Below are 22,535 nucleotides of genomic sequence, written 5' to 3'. Positions count from 1 at the left end.
GATTCATTCTCTCTCCTCCTGAATTTTTTTCCTGCTAGCACTGAGCAAGCCATGACCTCTGATAGCTGACATTACCTGCTAGCCTGAAAAACAGGGTGTTTTAGGGTCATAAAAATGTTAAGTGATGTTAATCTGCTAACCTTGGAGAGCAGAAGGTGCCTGGGAGTGCTGGCAGTGGGCGCTGGGTTGTGTGAGAGCGAGTCACGTTGTGAGCTGCAGGGAGCGCCCTGGTCCGTGTGACCCAGCCCCTGTGATTCCATTGGGCTGGAGTTCATCAAACCGAGCCCAAACACTTCCTGATACCTGAGCCAGCTCTCGGGCAAGGTGCTGGGGAATTTTTCTAGTGACTTACGTGCCAGTTTGAACATCTCTGCAGTGTTTGTTTAAGGATCTGTCACAGTGGTTGTACTAAAATTCAGTTCTTCCCTCACTGTCTCCAGTTCACTCAACCATTCATTGTGTCACGGCTTCTGCATCTTGCACTTTTTTGCCTTCACTTATTTCACCACACCTGCTTGCAGATTAAATTTTTCTTAAGATATCAGTGCATCTGGTGGAAACATCAAGTTTATTGAGTACATTGAATGTTGCAGTATGTTATTATAGCACTGGGTTATTGTGGAGGTTGAGAAAAGCAGCAAATGAAGGTGCAACATGCAACACACTTGGTCTGCAATGCAAATATGCAGTAGATTGGTATCAAGAGATGTCATGATATCCCTAGAATTGTTCTTTAATTTGAGTTGGATTTCTGTATTAAACAAAAACCCAGCTATCTTAAGCAGAACAAAAAGATAAAAAAATTATGCTTATATTTTAAATTTGATTATATGACTTGGATTAAACTGGGTATCTTGTGTTATTAATGGTGCTCTTTTATGCACAGGTGTTCAGTAGCAAGATCAACTCTTTTGAAATGTTAGCTTAATAAAATTAAATCACTTCTGAATGGATGATGCACAGGTGGTGACATAATCCTGAAGTCAGATAACTATGGTGGATCTAAACCTTTAATAACATATGCATGCTCTATCTACAATTGTCTTTCTTGGAAATGAATTTTAAAATAAAGTAATGTGGGAAGCCAAGTGTGTTCTGAAGCAGCCATTGGCAGAAAAACAACTGAGAGGACCAGAACAACACTTTTGTTTCTAAAAAGAAACTGTTCCCTATAGGATGACATTAGCAGGTGTAAGGAAGAGGAACTCTGTGGTTGCTGTTGTCTAAATTGTTAATGAAGGAAAAATTGGCATTTTTGGAGCAGTAGCTATTTCTTCTGTCAAGTACTCTGATATATTAACCCATGAAGAGAAGATATTTTTAAAATAGTGAAAGATGACAAATTAGTAAATATGGTGTATTTTGGCACAGGATTTGCTCCTCATCACATTTGTTCTGTTAATGTTTCTGAGCACCTTACGCACTTAATATTAAATCTGAAAGTAAAGCCAGGTTATTAACCACATCTTTGCTTATGAGTGAAGTGACAGGAAGGTGATAAAATGCCCTTAATTTTATTGATGGGACCCTTTCCTTGCCCAGGACAAGCTGTTGAGGGCTTTCTCCTGTTGCAGGGATGCAGTTGCTGGTTCTGCAGCCGGTGCTGCTGTGGTGTCAGAGCAGCCCAGGCTGGCCTCACTCACCCCCAGCAGCAAGGGCAGTGTCCAGCCCTGTGCAGAACTGGTGTTTTTGGTGCAATGAACACATGTGAGGGCCTGGACAGAGGGAGCAGGTCTGGCCACTCACTGTTGCCCATGGCTCTCGTGGCTGATGGCACCTCCATAGTTGGTGCTGCCTCAGGACAAGTTGCAGTAACTTCCTTTAACCTCACTCATCTGTGCCTGATCCATTTACCATTAAGCAATTAAACCATACTTTGAAAAAGAAGCAGAACTTAATTATTTCCTTGCCCGTTGTTGAAGCCCTGACAGCCGCACATGTTTAATTCTGGAATCCCTTTTGTTTGTAGGGGGAAGAGTAAAAACATGGAAACGGAGATGGTTTATTCTGACTGATAATTGCCTGTATTACTTTGAATACACAACAGTGAGTATATATCATGGTGAATTTTCTTTGTAATCAAGATTTATAAGTAGCTAATAATGTGATATTTTCCTAATTTTTTAGGACAAAGAACCTAGAGGAATTATTCCATTAGAAAATCTTAGCATAAGAGAAGTCGAAGACCCTAGAAAGCCAGTAAGACAGTTTCAAATTTATTTTTTAAATGAAGATGAGTAAACCATATGGAACTTAATTGTACTGTTAAATGAATTTATTTGTCAGTTTTGTTTTGTTCTTTTAAATTTATTACTTCATTTCTACCCTCCAGAACTGCTTTGAGCTCTACAACCCCAGTCATAAAGGTCAGGTAATCAAAGCGTGTAAAACCGAAGCTGACGGCAGAGTGGTGGAAGGCAACCATGTCGTGTACAGAATATCTGCTCCCACCCCAGAAGAGAAGGAGGAGTGGATTAAATCTATCAAGTGAGTTTGAAGTCTGAAATGTCTTTCAGAAATTAAGTGTAAGCTCTTTTCAGAGTATGATACAAAGAGAATTTGTTGTAACTTGTTGGAAGAACTCTGATGTGGCAGTGTCCTCGAGGACTAACAGTGAACTCTGTGGGGTTGGTGGATCAAGATACAAACCTGTTACTCTGTGGTCCTAAAGAAATACTGCTGCTAACTCAAATGAGGAGCATATGGATTTATTGTTCTATGCAAATGTAAAATCTTGTGTGAATTGTCTTTGAACCTAATTCTATTGGATTCTTACTTCACCCAATAATTAACTTTAGTGACATGTATCTTAAGCATGTTCACAAGCAGCTTTAAACTTCCACAGCTTGACTTCATGTTGGAAGGTTTCTAAGCAGACCCATACTTGAATAAATAATAGTCAAGATGTGAAGGTGTGAGCTCTAAACTAATCACAGTGGAATAGAGCCTTGTGCTAAAGAAATAGTTGTGGTGCTTAGAAGTCAGCCATCCATCTTAGGAGTGTGGAGTCATCCACAAGGAAGAGAGAACAAAAGTTTTAGTTCTCACAACTACTGAAATAGTTAACAGGTATTTGTTAACCAAACTGATGATTCCTTTTTTCTCTTCCAGAGCAAGTATCAGCAGGGATCCTTTTTATGATATGCTGGCAACAAGGAAAAGAAGAATTGCAAATAAGAAATAGAACATGAAGAGCAACTTGTAGACCTGCATCAACCTATAACTGAACATACTGTGGAGTGGTAGAAGAAATTGGACAAACTAAATGAAGACAACTGTAAATTTTATATATATATAAATATATATATATATACACATTTTACTATGGCATAAAAACTTGGCAGAACTTTTCAGGGTAAATAGTTACTGGTATATAATTTGAAGTAAGCTTCAATTCCCAGAGAATTGTTATATTGGAACTTAATTCAACTGAACACATGGAAGCCTTGTTTTCACTTACATTAGTGAGAACTCCAGTTTACTTGGGTTGGGAGGGAAGGAGTGCAGGGCTAACACTAAAATGTTCTTACCTGTTACCTGAGCACATTTCCCATAAAAGAAGGAGTTATTATAATGACTTTGAGTTCTCACTTAAGTGCAGCACCAACAGTGGAGCACAGCATGACCTGGCACTGCATTTTCCTGTAAGCAGAAACCTCACAGTCCCAGTGGCAGTTTTCAGTTGTGTGTGTTTCACAGGAACAGCTGAGTGCAGCTTTCATTCAGGATTCCTCTCCTACCTTTATGGAAATAGCTTTCCTTAGAAACACAGTGACTGGCAGCTCAGTGGGCACCTTGTGGTTCCAGAGGGTTTGTCAGTGAGCACTGAAATACAAATACAGGCAGGGCCCAGCAGCAGAGGTTTGAGGCTGTGGCCATGCCATGAAGTACCAGATGTGGTCTGGTGTTTGCCAGTTGGCTAAAGCTCATTCCTGTCTGCTCATACACTCACAACAAACACTAAGGTTTAGTGACTGGTTTAATCTGCTTTTTCTATAGTAACTTCCTTCTTATGTTTGAGATGCTGTAGTTTGATTAACACTAAGTTGCTACTAAAGGATAGAGATGACAGGGCTTGTGTGACTTCAGGCCTTGCATGTGAAAACACCCCCAGATAATTTCACATGCATTCAGTGTTTTGAAATGGAAAAGCCAGGAAGGTGAACTGTCCCTGTGAGATGCCACCCTAGAGAGTGAAGCAAGCAGGATTCATTCCTTTGCTTGATAACAAACTTTGGACAGAGAGTTCGTGCAAGTTTATACAAGTTCAGTATTTTTATTGCATTCTTAAAGGTGATTTTCAGATTTGTGCTGCAGCAGTTGGAATTGAAAAAAATAGACTTTTTTACTAAAAAATAAAGTATTGATTGCCTGGTGCAGCTAGACTTCCCCATAGGCATGTGTCTCTTTTTGAAACCTGTGAAGGTTCTACTGCTGGGTCTTTCAGGAACACATCAGCTGCTGCAGCAGATTCTACTCCAGTGCTTTTCTGTTGATAGCACATATGTTGTTCTTAAGGTAAAGCCCCTAATTCCACAACAGGGCAAAAAGTGGGAGCTTTTGACTCTACTGCTTCTGTTACTACTCAGTTTTCCCCAAACTTGTTGAACCTGAGCCGTGCCTACTGTGCCAGTGAATGTGTTGGAGACCCCAAATGTTCAAGCAGCTTTGCTTGTTGGTTACAGGAGCACCTTTGGCTCTGTTGTAGGGAGATGTGCTGCACTGGCAAACCCACAGGCTTACCAAGTTGATCTGTCTGAAATCTCCTTTGAACTGTAAGGGAGAGTCTGTTTCACTGTTCTGTCTTACTGATTTGCCTTGTTTTGCATGGAGTGTCAGCCTTGTGAGTGTTTTGCTTTATTGCATGTTTGCAAAAGAGGCTGAGAGGAAAAGAACAAAGTAGATTTTTAGATTTTCCCCAGGGTGTGTGGAATTGCTTGGGTGAATGTTTAAATCTTAGTGCTTCCAAAGGAGTAAAACTCAGCCAGAGGAGGTAGAATCCTTGAGTAAGTGTCAGTGTGGGGATATCTCTTCTTAATGGAACACATTTAAACTCTTTATAGAAATGAATTAAGTTGTGTGTCCTGTGTTTGCAAAGCAGCACAATGATGGAGCTGCTGCCAGAACTTGTTTTGAGTCTTCTGTTCTGCAGTGACATTTTGTTTTCAAGCACTGCCTACATCAAGTCTTAGCTTTGGACAAGTAGATTTGTAATGCAAATAGTGACAAGCCAAATCAGTGGTACTAGAGAGCATAGAGGTGAAAGGCAGCAAATACAGTATTTCTGGAGAAATGTGAGATTACAAAAGCATTAATAAGCCATGAAGCACTTTTGTATCAATTTTTATTTTCTGAAGTACCACCTTTGATGAAATCTATTTATTTAACCAGGTGAGGATGTCTGCCTATAAGCATGAAGGAAAGGCCTTGACAGTTAATTTGCTGTATTTAGTTTGAAGTTCTTATATCCAGCAGAAATAATTATTTAGAGTAACATGTAACTGAGGATATTATAGCAGGAAATATTTTATTTCTTAGCATTGAAATGCAACATCTTAAACAGCTACTTGTGGTGCTCAATGTATCTATTTAATTTACCAAAGCTAATGGAATAGCGTTTTTGTGTGTGTTAATATTTGATTTCAAATGTTCTTTGTAACAGTATTAACAGGGAGTGAAACTGGCCCAAAATTTCCACTGGCCACGGGGCCAGTAAAACAAAGTGGCTTGTGAAAATTTTGGCCATATCAGGTACTATCCACGAGAGTGAAGAAAAATCTCTCAACCTTTCCCTTTTTTATTGGGCTTCAAGTCCAGGGGTGGCTACTGAAAGTGGCTGCTTGGTGGCATAAAGCAGGATCTGTTACAGTTTGGCCATGCTGAGGAAAAGTCCTCTGGGGACAACAGATTCTCCCTTCCTGTGGCACTGAAACGTGAGGAATTCTTGAGCTCTTTGCTTTTGACCCTGCCCTTTACAACTGCAGGGCAGCGAGAGCCACGGTGCCAGTGCAGCTGGGAGGGAACTGTACACAAAACTTAAGCTCAGCTGGACTGACTTAAATTTTACAATATGCTGACAAAATAAGCTCTGCATCACTTAGCATTTTGAACCATTTTAAACTGGTACAAAACTGAATCTTTATAAAGTGAGCAGCATTTATAATGCTTCATATATTAAAAAAACTGCTTATTTTTAAGATTTATTACATATCTATGTAGATATGCTTGCTGGAAAAGCTAGGTCTGTTGTAGACCAGATACTACAAATTAAGACTTGTGGCTTACCAGTTTCATTTCTATATTTTCTTGGAAAATGTTTCTAGCTAGAGTTTAAATATAAAATGTAAATAATGTACAGGTATGTATTGATATGAGTATTACTTCGTGTATACAAGTGATTTGCATGACAAATATTCTGTATCAATCATTGTTATAACAGTGATGTTCTTATGTAAAGCCACTGCAATATTAATGTTTTCATTTATCATCAAGACCTGTTGCTTAAATCTGTCAATTTTCTCAAAAATAAAGTGTGAAACTGTACTGTCTCCTCATTTACCAGGAATACATGGGAGGCAATAGCTGACTCTTAAAAGGTTAAGGTTTAATTTTCCAACTGCTCTTCTAAGCAAAAGGCTTCTTTTCCCTACCCTTAGGGACAGTAATTTAAATTATCAGGCTTCATTTTTTTCAGAGAAAAAACCCTTCAACTGCAAAACGTTTCAGTAAAGTGTGTTACCACATGAGTGTGCCTCCAGTAAGAGCTGGTTTCCCTTGAGAGCCACCCTAAATTGAGGTATTTTATTTTGTCAGTTCCCTGCCAGGAGTTTGTCAGATGTGAGGGGGGAAGCGGATCTCTGCTCCTGGCGTAGATTAATTAGTTTCCTCAATTAGCAATTAGAAACAGGTGCTGCTGCTCCACAGCTCTGGGGCAGTGTCACCCAGTGCCCTCCCTGCTCCAGAGTCACTGGGGCAGCTGTGCCTGTGGGGCTCTGAAGGGAGGCACAGCAACAACACAAACTCCTTTTAGACACTTCTGCTGGAGTTACTCACCAGACAAAGGACAGGACACCAAACCTTGGAGCCAGAGGACAAAAGAGGAAAAAAAAGCCAGATACAGGACAGGAATGTTGGTTACTTTGCCATGTCACTTTATGTAAGTCACATAACTGTTGCCATAGGAACATTATGCAGGTACATTAGGCTTTGGCTTGATGGTGTTCTCCATGTACCAAAAGATTACTTTTAAGTATTTAGTGAGATATTAACCTTGCTCTTTTTTTTTTCCTGTTTTGGTTTTGTGGTTTGTTTTTTTTTTTGTCATACACAATACCAAGCTCCTGCTGAGCTCCCAGCCTGGTGCATGGCTGTGGAAGCTTTATGTTCAGAGGAGAAGCCTTCAGCATCCTTGTCCAGGCAGCTGCAGTCCCAGTTACTGATTTTCTTCTGTGGCTCACACCAACAGCATCTTCTCCCCTGCACTGAGAGGAAGATGTGACTTCTCCAGTGGCAAACACACTCTGACAGCTGTCAGCTCCCATGACACAGTGCATGTTAAATAACTCAAGTAAAACTCAAGTAAAAATCCATTTTGACTTTGCTGTATTTATATACTATATAAATTTTACATGCTATATATTTACAGTGGGGCAAGTGCTTTTTATCTTTAAAAAAACAAAGATCAAACTTTAGACATCTCTGAACAACACAGCTTGTATAAACCAGACAGATTATTCAGATGAACTGTATTTAATACAGGTTCCCCACTCATCTCCTGATGCAGGACCAGTGAATAATAAGTGCATCACAGTTTGATAGCATTTAATAATAAAAATAAAAATCACAGTATGAATTTGTCTGTAACTAGACACTTTAGAGAGACAAAACAGACAACTGAGACTTAAGACAAATGACAGTATATTAAGAAAATGTAATAAAAACATATGGAACAATATACAAATAGTCTTGAGAGATACATTCAGAACTGCATATTTGTTGTTTCACAATGTCGAAAACCAGAAGATTTTCTTCAGATCTTGAATATAACTCAAATGTGAAGTAAATTAGTTTCTAGTGTCAGACCACAGAAAAAAAAAAATGAAGCTCTTGCAAAACTTGTGAAGTTTTAAATACGTCTTTAAATTAAATATACAGACTGTCAGTTGCAACTTTTATAATTCCTGGTCGCTCTTGCACCAGATGTCTTAACTTGGAGTAACATTACATGAATAACATAAAGTCAACCTGAGTCTGTAATTAAGCAGCATTTGAGATGGTCTATTCCAGGGCATTATCTCAGCTCAGTGAGATATTTATGTGGTAATTTACAATGTTCAGCAGTTGTAAAAAGTTTTCACCCTTTTGGATTAGAAGTATATTTTAAAAAAGAAAGTCTCAAGTTAAAAACTAAAAAAAAGTTCTTATATGGTAAAATTCTGTACAGAAATGTTAAGCACCACTTATGACTGGATTTTGTCTTGATGGTAATTGATAATAAATCTTAAGTTTTGATGGTCACTATTGGTAATGTCAGGTTTGAAGGTAAGAAGTCATTGAAGGTAAGGAGTCGTTGGTTTTGATGATAAGTTGTTGGTTTTGAAGGTGAAGGGTTGTTGGGGGTGGTGGTCAGAAGTCCTTGGGGTTGGTGGTGGGTTCAGTCTGAGTATTGAAGGCTTTCATCAGTCAGCTCCACATCTGAAAGGCAAAAGGAAACAAGGTCAGTCCTGCTGTGACATTTAACATTAAACTGTCTCAGGGGTTTGATTTCTAAAAGACAAGGCTCAAAGCTGCCCCAGCTCCATCTGCTCCCTCAGGACAGGATCCAACTGCTCCCCAGTTCTAGGCTAAGGCTGCAGAACTGTACAGAGCCTTAGGACAGAGCCACCTGCTTTAACAGCAAGTGCTGGACCTTGGCTGGATCAAATGCAATTGAAGTTTTGCCTAGAAAGCAGCATTGTTTTAGTAACAATCTTGTGGTCAGGCTGACCATATTGTACCCACAAGGGCAGAGCCTTCAGAAACTTGCTGGAGAGAACATGTAGGAAAGAACTGATTCAAAGCTGCTCCTTCCCTCCTCCTGTATAAACTTTGCTGAAAAAACAACTTCTCACTAGCTGTTTTCATCCTTATTAATTTATTCAAAATAACAGGAGTTGGGTGAAAAGGCACAACCTCACAATTCCTCAGTGGTTCCTTGCCTGTCCCTACCTTGAGACATTCAGTAATCTAAAAACACAACCAAAGCAGCTTCCATCCAACAGAGAATACTACTTGAGACCCACTTAAAAAAAAAAAAAACCAAACCCTGACATTCCAGAAGATGGAGCTAATTAACATCCACAGACTTGAGGAAATATTAAAATTCTCAAGAGTTAAACTGCTTCTTCCTGCCCTGGTGTCCCCCTGGTGTTGTTCAGCAATGAACAAACAGCTCCTTCTCCTTCTCCCCTGCACAGCCCAGCAGCCTCAGTGCCCTGCCCTAAGCAAGGAGATGCAGAACACGGAATTCCTCACCAAACCTGCTTTGGAAAACCCGAGTTTGCCACCTGCTGGCCACAGAATCACCAAGGCCAAACCACGACTGAGCATGAGCATTTTACTCTGTTTAGTGCCTGATTTATCAGCTAGAACAGACCCTTTTCGTGCAATAAGTGTTATTTTGGACATGAGTATCATAAAAGAAGTCTCCTTTTACACCATTAGGATTTGAAAGACCTCAATTCAGTTCTGAATTTTTTCTCATGAAAGAATAATGGGTGAACAATCAGCTTTCCCTCCACTCTATTTTTAGAATAGAACTTTTGGTCATCTGTGTCTTAAAATACAATCAGTTTTCCACAAATGCACTTCTTCTTTGCCTTGAGCAAACTTTTCAGTGCATGAATTCAGTGCACTAATTGTGGCAATTTGCCTAAGTGTGGAAACCCTTGAAAGGGATTTTGATTTTCCAGAATTTCAAGATCAAACTTGTATTTTTTTTCTATGTTGACAGTTTCAACATGACCAGAAATGAACAGGACTGTCACTGACCATTAACCCAATTCTTAAACTGTAGGTATAAAATGTAGACAATTTAACAATTAAACTTGCTTTTGGATAGTGAGCTGTCTTCTTCACTTATCTTTGAGTAAAACAGTTAGAGGATTGTTTTGGTTTTCTATTAAAATAGATCAGTAACTGGAACTGGTTTATGTCAGATAAAAGGCATTTAATAAGGTATTATTTCTATAATAAACACTTCTGTTCAGCAAAAATTTCATGGGAAATGTTGTCAAGTTTGATTTTAGATGTTGAATTTGTTGCAGTGTGCAATCATCTTCATTGCATAATTTTAGAGCTAATTAATTTAAACTAATTAATTTATCCACTGCGAGCCCAAGTTGAGATTATGACAAGCAACAGCTGAGAGCTCAGTGTAAATTTAGTCAGGCACACAAATTCATATTTGGGTTTTTTGTAAGAAGCACCAGACAGACTTTTTCAAATACCAAAAATGGGGAAAGAGCTGTTTCCTCAGCCCACTTCTATGTGTTGTTAAGTCTACACTAACAGAAAAACCCCACAACTGAATAAAACAATAGCAGGAATTTAACACTCTCCAGGTGTTAAATTGTGAAGTGTCCTCTGGAGGTTTGACAGCTGTGCTTAGGAGAAGGCAGAGCTACACGTGGACCAACAATATTTCAGTATTATCACCAACTCCTGTTATTCTGAGTGAGCAACCTCCACTGTTTCTATGCTATGAACAACTGAATGTAGTATTTTATTTAAATTATAGAATGGTTTGGATTGGAAGGGATCTTAAAGATCATCTATTTCCAACCCCCTGCCATGATGCTGTTTGGAAGCTGTGCTAAGACCCAGGGATTTCATCAGTCCAGCATTTAAAGATGGTTATGAAGAGCCAGGAGTCCTGCCACCATCCCAGGGCCTTACCTCTGACATACTCAGTGGATGCCATGGAGCTGTATTTCTTGCTGTCACCTGCACCAGAAGGCTTCTCTTCCTTGTAGGGTTGTTTACTGCCCTGGTTTCTGTATTGCTCACATAAATGGTCATCTGGAGGACGGGATTCTTCCTTCTTCTCCCATGTTTTCTTCTGGAAACGAGGATCTAAATATTCCAATAAGTCTTTCAGTTTCCTGTCGTGCTTCTTCTTTTTCTTCTTTTTCTTATGTTTGCGATTGTCATTGTCAAAGTGGAGCACAGAGCAATCCAAATCATAAAGTCTGAAGGAAACATGCAAGTTAAAAATAGAAAAACAGATGTGGCACTTGATGTATATATGAAATGTTATTTATTTACCACAGGTGACGACTTGCAGAGTGTCTCCTACTTTGTGGTACTTTCTGCATATCTAAGTTAATTTAGATGCAGCAATCTTAAGCCCTCAGAATGAAGGACAAGAGGTCGTGGTTTGTACACAAATTGTTAACAGGCATATGGGGGATTAAAAAAAAAAATTAAAATTGTAACCTAATCAAGAACGGTGTGCAGATGTTATTCTGTCTACATTGTCCAGCTCTAGTGTTCTAACACAATTCAGCAACATCTTTCCTATCTTCTCTTGGCCAACCTAATAACATGATCCCGTCACATTATGACAGATAAGTTACTTAGAAACAATGAAAAAAAGGCAGACATGAGAAATACCCAGAAAATAATTAGGAAAAAATTGCTGATTATGCTGGAATCCTTGCTTACTTGTAATCCTTCTCTCGATGTTTATCTTTGGACTTCTTTTTCTTCTTGACCTTCTTATACTTTTTGATTCTTTGGTCATCTGTCTTTCGGCATTTCTTTTCTACGTCACTTCCACTTTCTTCATGGTGGGAGTATTTTCTTTTGCCATTTCTTAGTTTTTCTTTTTCGTTTTCCCGGGAAGAGTCCTCAAAACTGGAGTGAGCTGAGCCTGCTGGAAGCCCGTGCCTCTCACGGGAGTATTTTTCCGAGTGCTGCTGAGGTACTGAACAATGGTGGAAGTTTGCTCTGTGGCTGCTGAAGTGATGCACATCCTCCTCTCGGGAGAGTGTGCTGTGAGCCCATCTGCTTTTGCAGTGATAATCCTTGTGTGACCTGCTGTAAGCTTGGCTCAATTTGTCATAGTCTTTATCACAATGAGAGGACCTCCTCTCCCTACCATCCCGTGTTCCATGGGAGGAATAATAATCATTGTAGTACCTGCATTTGTCCCATCTCCGTGGTTCATCTTGATAGTATCTTTCTCTAATCCAAGGTCTGTCTCCTTTGGAATAATAATACCTATTCCTGTCTGTGTCTGTCCTTTCTCTGCTTCGGGATCTGTAGCGAGAATATTTTCCTGAGCTCCTGCCATTACTGGGACTGTTCCTTTCATTGTGGGAGGATCTGTACTTGCTCTCACTGCAATATTCCTGCTTGTGACGGCTTTGCTTGTTTGTTTCCATGCTGTGAGAGCTCCTCCTCCTGTGGGAATGATCATCTGGTTTGTTTCTGGTTTGCCTCTCCTTCTCCTCAGTGTCCGAGCTTTCTCTCTTCCTCCGGTAGTGCTCTTTGTCAGTTCTTTTAGAGTCATGGATTTTTTTCTTATTTTTTTTCATATGTTTATCATCATCTTCACATATTTTATTACTCAGTCCCTCATCTGCTCTAGAAAATTGACTTTCCAATACTTTATCCAGCTTTGTAATAGAAGAGTCATTAACAGGTGGTACCTCTACATAGTTATTAGAAATGTCCTTTGTATCTTGGCATTTATCTGTAATATCTAGAGATGCAAGTTTTTTAGAACTACATTCAATGTCAGGCTTTATAGAGGAAATTTGCCCTAATTTCTCTTTGCTCTCAGGAGATCCTTTGATGTACAAAGGATTTTCTTTTGAAATGAGTTCAGGTTCTTTTGATCTTCTTAGTTTGTCTTTATCTCTGATGTCTTCAGACTCAGACTGCCCAAGGAATTCACCTTCAGTATCCAAGGATTTTTTCCTAACCTTGTGCTGACCATTGATATTGAGATGTGCATTATCAGCTTTTGTTATAATACTTTCAGCAACTTCTTCTTTGGTAAAAATGGTTTCGCAATCTGATTGAGTAAAAAGTTTCTCAACCTCACAGCTAAAGTTGGAAGGAACCTTCCTGGATTCTTCATAGGCAAACAGTGCTTCCATCACTACAGTATTTGTAACTCCATCATTGTCAGAAGACTTCTGAGGTCCAGAGACACTGCACAAAAATAAAAACATATTTTTAACTTGAAAAAGTCCATCTAAAAGATGTTAGGAGTAAAATTTCCTAAAAAAAACAAAAGTAGCTAATGCAAAGCTCTGAAAGACATTGACTTTAGAAAACCATTCTTACACCTCCCTCAGCCCCCATGGAGAGTTTTTCTTCTCTCAGTTCTGCAGGTCTTGCCTTAAAAAACCCATCCCCAACATATCCAACTCTCTCCACTTGCAGCTCTGAATCTCATCAATAGCCAGAACCACTGTATTTGCTTTTCCCCCAGTTAGAAAAAAGGTAAACACACAGATTTCCCACTCTCCCAAGTGGGAGAGCAGACTGTGGGAATTTACATTCACTCATCCCAGGATGCAAAAAAGTGAAAGAGAAATAGAAAAAGTATTCCAGACAATGGAAGAAAAATGTAAAAACATCCTGTGAAAGTTTTATAGGAGGCATCTGCCTGTATTTAGTATCAGGATAATGTGTGCCCAGTGCTGATGCTTGCAATACCAGATGTACAGTGCGGAATTCTTTGTACTGATGTAAATCTTTTAAGTATTACTAGTAGATGGGTAAAATAGTAATAAATTTGTATGAAATCTTGTTTTAATCAGTATAGTCATTTTACCTCTTTTCCTCTGACAAGCTGTTCAACTGGCTGTACGTAAGAGATTCTAAGATACCTTGAGGATCTGGTGACAAAGCTTTAGGCATCTACAATTAAAACACAGAAGTTAACAAATAGAAAAAAAGAAAGCAATTTTTAGTAGAAAACTACTGCTGACAAACTTCCAACATTAGATGTTACACAAGATCACAGACACCTGCACTCTTCCCACTTGACATGTCAGCCCCCTCCTCCCAAAAATGTATTTTATGAAACTTATGAAGTATTATCTCCCTGAACTTCTCTTATGACATATGTCATTTGTTAGCTCAGCTCTGCAAATTCAGTGGGATAATAGCACAAAGGGTTAGAATAAAATCTGTGGTGTGTTTTCTTGGTATTCCACATTGTAGTGCCCATGAATATTGAATATCCCATAGGTGAGAAAGTGCAGCTGAACAAATGTAACTCACCGCTTCAAGCACTCCGTTTGCTTTAGAGAAGAAAATCTCAGAAGGTTTAACGGGTTGGACTTGGCAAGTGGAATCATCAAGTTTCAGTCCATTTTCTTTATATTCATTATCTAAACTAATAGCACCATTTAGGGAATCAATTTTTGGCAGCTCATGCTGGGATCTTTCTTCAGCATTCTGACAGGATGAATGGGAATTATGCAATGTACGGACCACCTTCCCAATCAGAATCCCATTGGAAGAGATGACGTTGCAATGCCTTTTGAACAAGCCCTTTGACTCCTCGGATTTTCCTGAAGGCTCTGCACCGTAAGGGACCATGTTATCAGAACACAGCTTAGGGTTTCCATTCACTGCTGGCTCAACAAAGATTTCATCAGCAACCTCCTGCTTGGAGACATTAGTAGCAACTGACACTGTGGAGAGGTTTGAGGTAGGCTCTGCTGCAGAAGAGTTTGTAATTGTGGCTGAAGGAAGGGGCTTCAGATCCTCCTCCTCCACAGCGCTGCTGGGACACTCGGCCTGCGGCACCGCCGGCCGGGGGGGCAGCTTGTTGTGAATACTGATGGTGATCTTCTGGGCTTTGGAAGGGTCTGCCATTGAAGGCCTGGAAATGGCCCAGTTCTGAACACAAGCTGTTGGTGGAGCTGAAGACGGCCTTTTTACAGCAACACCAACAGTACTGGGATCCTCTTTCAAGGGTCCATTTCCATTTAAACGACTTGAACTCTGGATTTGAAGAGATTGTAAGATGGATATGTTCAAACACAGAGCACAGGAAGTTTTACAACATTAAATTCTCATACTAAATAATTCTACAGATTGCCTCAATACCTAAGAAGAAATTTCACCTTCCTCCCAATATACATGCATGTCCAACAGGTGTGTGTAAATCCTGCCTTTGGTATCAAATGAGCATCAGTTTGACACCCACCCAAACAACTTAACATTCACTAAAGCTATTAAAAAAATATTTATTTTCCTCCCCGACAACACTGGAATATTTCTGCTAGTACTCAGGAACAAGACAATTTGTAGTCTATCACTGTCTTTACTAAAGTGACACTGACGGGGACAGGGCAGATATTTACTTTTTAAATTTAAATTACTTAGGCATGAATAGACTACTTTTTGAAATTAAATTGTTTAGGCATTAATAGGCAACTTTAATTGTCTCAAGAGCACAGCGCCCAGCTTTAGAAAGATGAGCTGGAAGCGTAAAGTAACAAAGTGTCATGGCTGCACAATTAAGGATTAGCCACTGTTTGAGTAATTCTGGCTCTAGCATGAGGGCTGTGAAGAAACCTGCAGTGTGGAAGGGAAACTAAAACTCAAAAAACCCCACCCTACACCGAAACCTGGTGCTATTACCTGCCCCCCTTGAATTACCTTGATCATGTGGGGAGGCAGCCGGGGTCCCATGAACGCAGGCTGCTTGCTGCTGGCCCCGCGCTGGCCCAGGAAGGAGCGCGGGTAGGAGGGCGCGGGCAGGTAGAACGCTCGCTCCCCCAGCGTCAGGTCGTAGCGCCTGGGGACAGAGGGACACCCGAGCTCAGAGCTATTCCTTCAGCCAATTCTGGATTAAACCCATCCCATAATCTCAGCAACAGTGAATACGACACAAAAGATACATCTGGTGCACTTAGGCAGGACTACAAACCGAAGATTAGATAATGGTTTTCCTACAACGACTGTCCTTTCCAGAGCAATGGTTCAGCCTCACACCATCTATGGTCATGATTTCACCTCTTTTCTAAACTGGCCAGCTACAGTGAGCACATGGAAAGCAGTGTACCCAAATGTAGAAGCTTAAGGTCAAGCAATGAAAGGTAATAAATGACATGCGGAATTTCCACTTAGACAGAAATATACAAATAAAAAAACTTCAAAACAAGAAAAGTATCAGCAACTTGACAATAAAAATGGTCTGAGGACATCTGGTGTTATTACCTGATATAAAAAAGTACATAAGCTTGCTGATTGAGAACTGTTTTGATATCAGAAAGCTCTACTGAGGCATCATTCATTCGGTACCAAAGTCCATTACCAGCCTGCAAACAAAGACAGAATATCTTCAGATGAATTGTATGTGTTCCAAAGGACATCACAGATAGAGCACTGCAGAACAAAGCATACCAAAACAAAGCAAACAAAGCACATGATGCAATGTTTTCTCTGAAAACCAGTGGTTACCAATAACACTTTAATTTCTTTGCCAGCACAAATTTTATCCTGTTAGAAGTTGAGCTGATCTCTACCTTTATGAAGCAGAGATAGTGTCCAGCATTACAGTTGAAGCCACTATGTACAAGAACTGCATACAAAGCATAGATGAGGGGTTCTCCAATAGATTGGGACATATATGCTCGAAGATCCAAATATTCAGGGTATTTTACATCCTAAACAAAGACAAAGAAGATTCAAAAGTTATCCTGAAATACCTCATGGAACAGCCTGAAAAACACACAGATTAGGACTATATAAATATATTTTTCAATTCACTTGAAAATGCCTATTCTCACAAACAACATTTAATAACTTAAGCTGCAGGAAGCTATTTTCCACAGAATTAGCTCTTTACGGAGAAGGTATCTTCTTATGGTCACATAGGAACTCTATCAGTAATAAAAAAGAAAGTAACAGCCATGGTTGCTAAGTTGTTATATCAACTTCTCTTACACTGTAGTTTACTGCCTGAAATGTGAACAACTTTAAAATGAGTATTCATCTTTGAGAAATGCCCATCCCAAGAAGATAAAGCAGCATTCCAGCTGCAAACATACCTTGTTGATCTTTCCACCTGTAAAATTTGCAAATCTTTTCAGTGATATTGTGAGAACATTGGAAGAGCGATGTATCGTGTATCTCTTTGATGCTGGAACCATCTTTTTACACCTTTAAAACAAGCACAGACATATTTTTAACAGTATATTCTTTTCTCACCCAGAAGTCAAACAGCTTTTCATTTCTCACACATGCTTATGCTATTTGAATGATATTTTGCTTGTATAATATGTTGGGTCCTTTCTTAAATCCATAAACTGCATTTCAGCTTTGTTAATAGAGAGAACATAGCAGGATATTAGAGACAGCTCAACAGAACAAAGGATTTAGGACATTATCTCTGGATAGCCAAATAAATGCCTTTAGATGTATCTTTCTTATGTCAAAAGGTAAGGCAGTAAAAAATGTAAAGAAATCACTGGAAGGAAACAGCCATTCTGCAAGAGGCAGACAATATTGGACAATATTGAGTTTTCTTGTACTGAGATTGCCTGGAAAGACTGAAACCCTCTGCAACCCTTCAAAACAAAATTGTTAATTTCATTTGTTTCACTGCACACTCAAAGGAGGTACAGACTAAGTCCTGAAATGCAACCATCAGCACAAAGACTGAAACATGTCACTTCACATTGTCAAGAAAAGTACTGCTGAGTAACAAACAGAAAGGATTTGACTGCCTCTTTTAAAAGTGATGTCAAAATACCACGCACAGAATTCCAAACTGATGGAGAAAGCCAATGAAAAAAATAAGAGAGCCATCCAGAATAAGGAAAAAAAAAAGAAGTGGTTTATAAAATTCTGAAACTTGTATTTAGAGATGAAGGTTTCAGGCAGTAGTAATCTTTATTAGAAAAAATAATGCTAGAAAACAAAAAAGAAACTGAAAACTAACATAACAGTTTGCCAGCAAACTATTGACACTGTACATACACCAAATCTTTCTTTTCAAACTCACAAAAAGACTAAACTTCTGGATTTGTGTGTGACTAAGCTGGTGTTGCCTCTCACCCCAAATCCTTGTCCATATCCCTGCGCTCCAACTCACATTTCTCAGCCATGCCTTTTAACTTCCGACTATGAGGATTTTAGTGTGCAACTTCACACTCAGGGAGGCTGACAAGGCCCAGCACAGACAGTATTAGGAAAAGTTCTAATGTGAGCAATACAATTCTTATAATGTATTTCCAAATATTTAAACAGAAATATAAAAATTACTCATTTAGAAACAAGTGCACTATTTTCCAAACTTTGAATGATTTCACTATATTAGTTATGTAAACAAAACTGAATGAAACAGCAAGTCATCTCTGTCTTATTGCTAAACAAAGTCAAGAGATAACTCATCCTCCAGGTCATGCACTGCATTGAACATGTGACTTGTATTAAGGTGTAATTAGTAATAATCTTACTTGCTACACTTATAGCTGTTTTCACCATCCAGCTGTTCCGGTTTCACAAATTGTTCCAGAGCTCTGGTGACAGACGTAACTGCCTGCATGAGTAGAAAGAAAGTAGAACACTAAGTCACAAGAACTGCAAAATTTCAAGCACTTATAAGCACTTTACAAGAGAACCTTGCTAGTTTATACTTAAGTGGCCTACTGTGAACCAGCAAACACTGTGAAGGAGGAGACAGAAATGGAGTTCTCTGAGTATTTACCTCATTTCAAAATGATCCCACTTCAAAATAAGTAAATTTTGCAGTGCCAGGCAGTATCTGTGGTATGCCTTGGCATCAATAATGAGAACAATCAAACCCATCAGTCTAACAATAGATGTATATTGAAGTAGAATAATTGAGAAGTATGATTATATCATTGTTTGTGTAGCCATAATTATTATTTTTCCAGCTTAAATCCAATCCAAACATGGAAAGCATTTCCATGGCTTCCACAGAACAACACAGTCCAATCCACCACCATCCACTACCAAGCAGTTTTGCTGTAACAAGATCAGTTTCTAAGCCAAATGACTTTATTTTACAAAGCTCTACAAGCATTTACACATCTCAGGCCACGCTCACACACATTCCTACCTTTATATCCAAAGTAACGTCGAGAAACGGCTCGTACGTGTCTGACACTGCTTTGCAGTTCAAGCACTTTACTGGAACCAAAATACAAATGCTTAACATCACTTGAATGAGACTAACTGCATTAATTTAAATTATTAATACACATTACTTTAGTCAAATGACAAACTCCTTTGCTACAGACAGACAAAAAGACAAAGATCAGTTCGAAAGACAGTAAAATTTTTAAAAAAGTACCTCGAGATCTTAGATATCCTCCAAATATCTGATAAATAAGCGTGGTGGCTTGAGAAGATCTGTCTAATCTGGAAATAAATTAGAGTCAGACCTCAGAAGACTGAAAGCACAGAGTTAATTCCTCAAACAACTTTTGGTTTTATGAAAACCTAGGACACAGATTTTAATTTATGATAGTAAATAAAGTAGTAAGAGGGGCTAGGAAAGATTTAAATGTAATTATTTTATGCTTACTTGGTACTTCCATTCAAGCAAGCTTTCTGTAAAGCATCAACAGTGAAGCATAAGAATTCATGTGCATCCTCTTGACTGCCAAAATGGAAATGTTTTCCTATTCCTAATAAATAAGAAGGTTATCATATATTTATTTCTTATAGAATGAAAGAAAACACACATTTCTAAAATACCTCTTCTTTAAAGTAGCAACATTATTTACATGCATCACATAACTCGCTGTAAAATTAAAAAAAATAAAAATAAACCTATATCAAAATACTTACTTTTAAGGCCATTGATAACAGACGTGGGTTTGATAGCATTATTAGAGCAACACAGGACCTGGTTGATGTGACTTTCCATTGTGCACATCATACAGAATCCTTCTACATGACCTAGTGAAAGAAGAAAGTATCCCATTCCAGTCAAACACACATTGCTAAAAGGAAAACCCACCCCAAAACAATAATAATCTAAGTAGTGGGGGCAATGTCCACTCTCTGTGGTGCATTCTCTTCTCCTAAGGTGTCAATATCCCAACAGTTTTGTGGCATTTTATTATGGAGAATTGTACAGAATAAAACTCCTTAAATCACACACCAGGCTGCTCAAAACCCCATCCATCCTGGCCTGGAATACTCCCACTGGAAGGTGTCCCTGCCCATGGCAGAGAATTGGAACTAAATAATTTTGAAGGTTCCTTCCAATAATTCTGCGATTCTTAACTGAAATAATTTTTATATATGAGAATAAAACACAGTCAAACTTCTAGGAATACATATTCAGATACCAGACTAGAAAGCATACAGCTGCCTTAGGAAATAACTTCACATTTATGGATATAAAAAGAAAGCCCCCTAGGCTTAATAAAGTCAAGTATAAAATCAAAATGCAAAGAACACAAATTCCAGGATTTAAAATGTACAAACAATTATTTAGAATAAAATCAGCCTAAATTTCAATACAGTACCCCCCTAAATTTGTATTTGAGTTCATAAAAGATTAGCTTGTAGTGCTTTCTAGAATGTTTGGGTTTTTTAATGGGTCAACATTGAACATGTAATTTATCACAGTATTAGTGCACTGCAGTATCTCAGCTGTGAAGACTAAGAATCTTTAACGCCAACATCCTAAATTTTATCACCTTTCTACCAGCAGGAAACCCAAATGCCAAATGTTCATCAAATGCCTCACTTTACAATGCACTTCATTATTCACATGAAGCAAGAAATGATCTTTTCTTTAAGTTTTACCGTGGCACATTAAATTAACAAATTCACTTTATATGCCTCCCATAATTCTGAGCTTCCTGTTAGCAAAATCATAGAACCATTTAGGCTGGAAAAGACCTTGAAGATCTCATTCATAAAAACTGCTTCTACAGGCAAAATAGGACAACTAAGAATTTTTTTCATAGAACCCTGTTTTTCTTTCACCTTTGGAGCTGTCCAACAGATTTACAGTGTTAGAAAATACTCACATGACTTGGTGTGCTCAAGTGAAAGCATGTAATTGGCAAGAGGAGGCGTGTAGGTCAAACACTGGAGAGTAGAATTAAGGAAACAAGTGTTGCCGAGGTTCTGCAGTCCAACTCCAACACTTTGTGTTTGCTGCCAATCCATACAGATTTTCTCAGGCGGAAAAAGAATTCTTTGTGGCGGAGCAATCCCATCATTAACAACTGCAAGAAATTGTGTTTCGAAAAGAGTTGTACTGGTTTTATTTAAAAGAAGGGTATTTGTTTAAAAAGTAGGATTCTGCAGGAGCAGCCTGAAGAACCAGCTCTACTCCAAAACACAGCAACACATGATGCACAGCTTTAACACTGCCACGTGAATTTGCTAGTCAACACCCTCCTTTGGACAACAGTTTATTCATCTGTTTTAAGTCTTCTAATAGAAGACACAAACTACCACTCTGATGTTAGCACTCGATTTCTTTATCTCTACATCCTTTATTCTCTTCATTAAATTATTGTTTTTTTCCTTATCATAACTTAAACCACAAACTTACACTTGTGGTTATGCAGTAAGAAAAATCAGACAGACAAACAAGTAAGCAGCACAAAAAGTAACCCCACAGATATCAGATCTCTTCCTGGGCAGTGTTATTATTCAAAGACTTGTGAATAATGGAAGCCATGAATAGACATGGTAAAATGTACTTTTCTCTCCAGAGGAGAAGAGACCTAGGTACATCCATGCATTATGAAAAGCTCCTCTTATTTGATTTTACATAAATAAAAAATACCTTACAAATCAATTGTAAATAGATAAACCCAAGTTCTGCAACACCTCTCCCTGCAGCTGCCTTAGGGCATAAAACTGAAGTCTGTGGCTGAACTCTTGATTTGCTGTAGTCCCATTTTATAGCAATGCAACAACTAAAATCTGCTTCTACTTTGGTTTTGTTTTTAACAAAAAGGAGGGAGGACAGAAGACACTTACCTAGATCTCTTTGGGCAAAAGGCTTTGATTTTTGAGATGATCTACAATAAATATGCCCCCCAGGACCTTTGTCCACAGAGACTTTGTTTGGATCTTCTGCAGGAGGTACCCGGCCCAAACTTGCAGTGCGAGACGTCATTTTTTTAGTACGGGGTTTCATAGATTTGTCAGAGCGTCTTGAGGAAGATTTTTTAGACTTTGAAGATTTTGGCTTGTTAACTATGGTCATTGTTCATATCTGTAACAAGGCAAAAGTTCTGTTTGGTATAAGAATGTCCAAAGTACTCCAAAAAGGAAAGACCAAGAGAAATCCTGCCCCTTAGTCTCAAAGAACCTGAAGAACTAAACAGCTAAGAATGATTACAAACAAGGGAACAAAACCCCAAAACACACCAAAAAAATTCCACCCAACGCACAACTGAATGCACAAAGTAGATTTTTCCATCCAAACTGCGTCAATATTTTTTTAACTTCTGCTGAGTTAATGATGGACGGCATTTCTTACACTTCCATGGGACTTTAAACCACTATAGTTACCA

The 22,535-nt window shown here is 38.7% G+C and overlaps 2 protein-coding genes across 2 annotated transcripts in view; one reads left to right on the top strand and one right to left on the bottom strand.

The window, feature by feature from the left end:
- CYTH3 (cytohesin 3) overlaps nucleotides 1-6,548 on the top strand; it is a 24,046-nt gene extending 17,498 nt beyond the window's left edge. Inside the window, 4 exon segments of the mRNA XM_005420375.3 lie at nucleotides 1,970-2,046; nucleotides 2,128-2,199; nucleotides 2,333-2,487; nucleotides 3,112-6,548. Coding sequence (XP_005420432.3) covers nucleotides 1,970-2,046; nucleotides 2,128-2,199; nucleotides 2,333-2,487; nucleotides 3,112-3,184 — 377 coding nt within the window. The 3' untranslated portion in view covers nucleotides 3,185-6,548.
- A 760-nt stretch (nucleotides 6,549-7,308) lies between these two features.
- Nucleotides 7,309-22,231, bottom strand: USP42 (ubiquitin specific peptidase 42). The gene is made up of 16 exons (XM_005420374.3): nucleotides 21,997-22,231; nucleotides 21,030-21,230; nucleotides 19,834-19,944; nucleotides 19,568-19,670; nucleotides 19,334-19,401; nucleotides 19,100-19,170; nucleotides 18,474-18,556; nucleotides 17,064-17,175; nucleotides 16,539-16,679; nucleotides 16,231-16,331; nucleotides 15,670-15,808; nucleotides 14,281-15,009; nucleotides 13,829-13,914; nucleotides 11,704-13,200; nucleotides 10,936-11,228; nucleotides 7,309-8,694 (listed from the first exon to the last, which is right to left on the bottom strand). Exons 1-16 carry the CDS (start codon nucleotides 22,223-22,225, stop codon nucleotides 8,654-8,656), a joined length of 4,005 nt encoding a protein of 1,334 aa, XP_005420431.1. The 5' UTR covers nucleotides 22,226-22,231; the 3' UTR covers nucleotides 7,309-8,653.
- Nucleotides 22,232-22,535: the final 304 nt, after the last annotated feature.

The sequence above is a fragment of the Geospiza fortis genome, unplaced genomic scaffold, assembly GCF_000277835.1.
Source record: "Geospiza fortis unplaced genomic scaffold, GeoFor_1.0 scaffold237, whole genome shotgun sequence".
Classification (NCBI taxonomy): domain Eukaryota; kingdom Metazoa; phylum Chordata; class Aves; order Passeriformes; family Thraupidae; genus Geospiza; species Geospiza fortis.
This window is presented reverse-complemented; position numbering and strand designations above follow the sequence as displayed.

What these genes read in the sequence shown, in the direction of transcription:
- USP42 (XM_005420374.3), bottom strand. Translation starts at nt 22,225, where the DNA reads ATGACCATAGTTAACAAGCCAAAATCTTCAAAGTCTAAAAAATCTTCC. An exon ending in AACAGCTATAAGTGTAGCAA is followed by an intron (nt 17,176 to 18,473) that starts GTAAGATTATTA and finishes CTTGTTTTAAAG; the next exon opens with GTGTAAAAAGATGGTTCCAG. An exon ending in CATCGAGAGAAGGATTACAA is followed by an intron (nt 11,229 to 11,703) that starts GTAAGCAAGGAT and finishes TGTTTCCTTCAG; the next exon opens with ACTTTATGATTTGGATTGCT.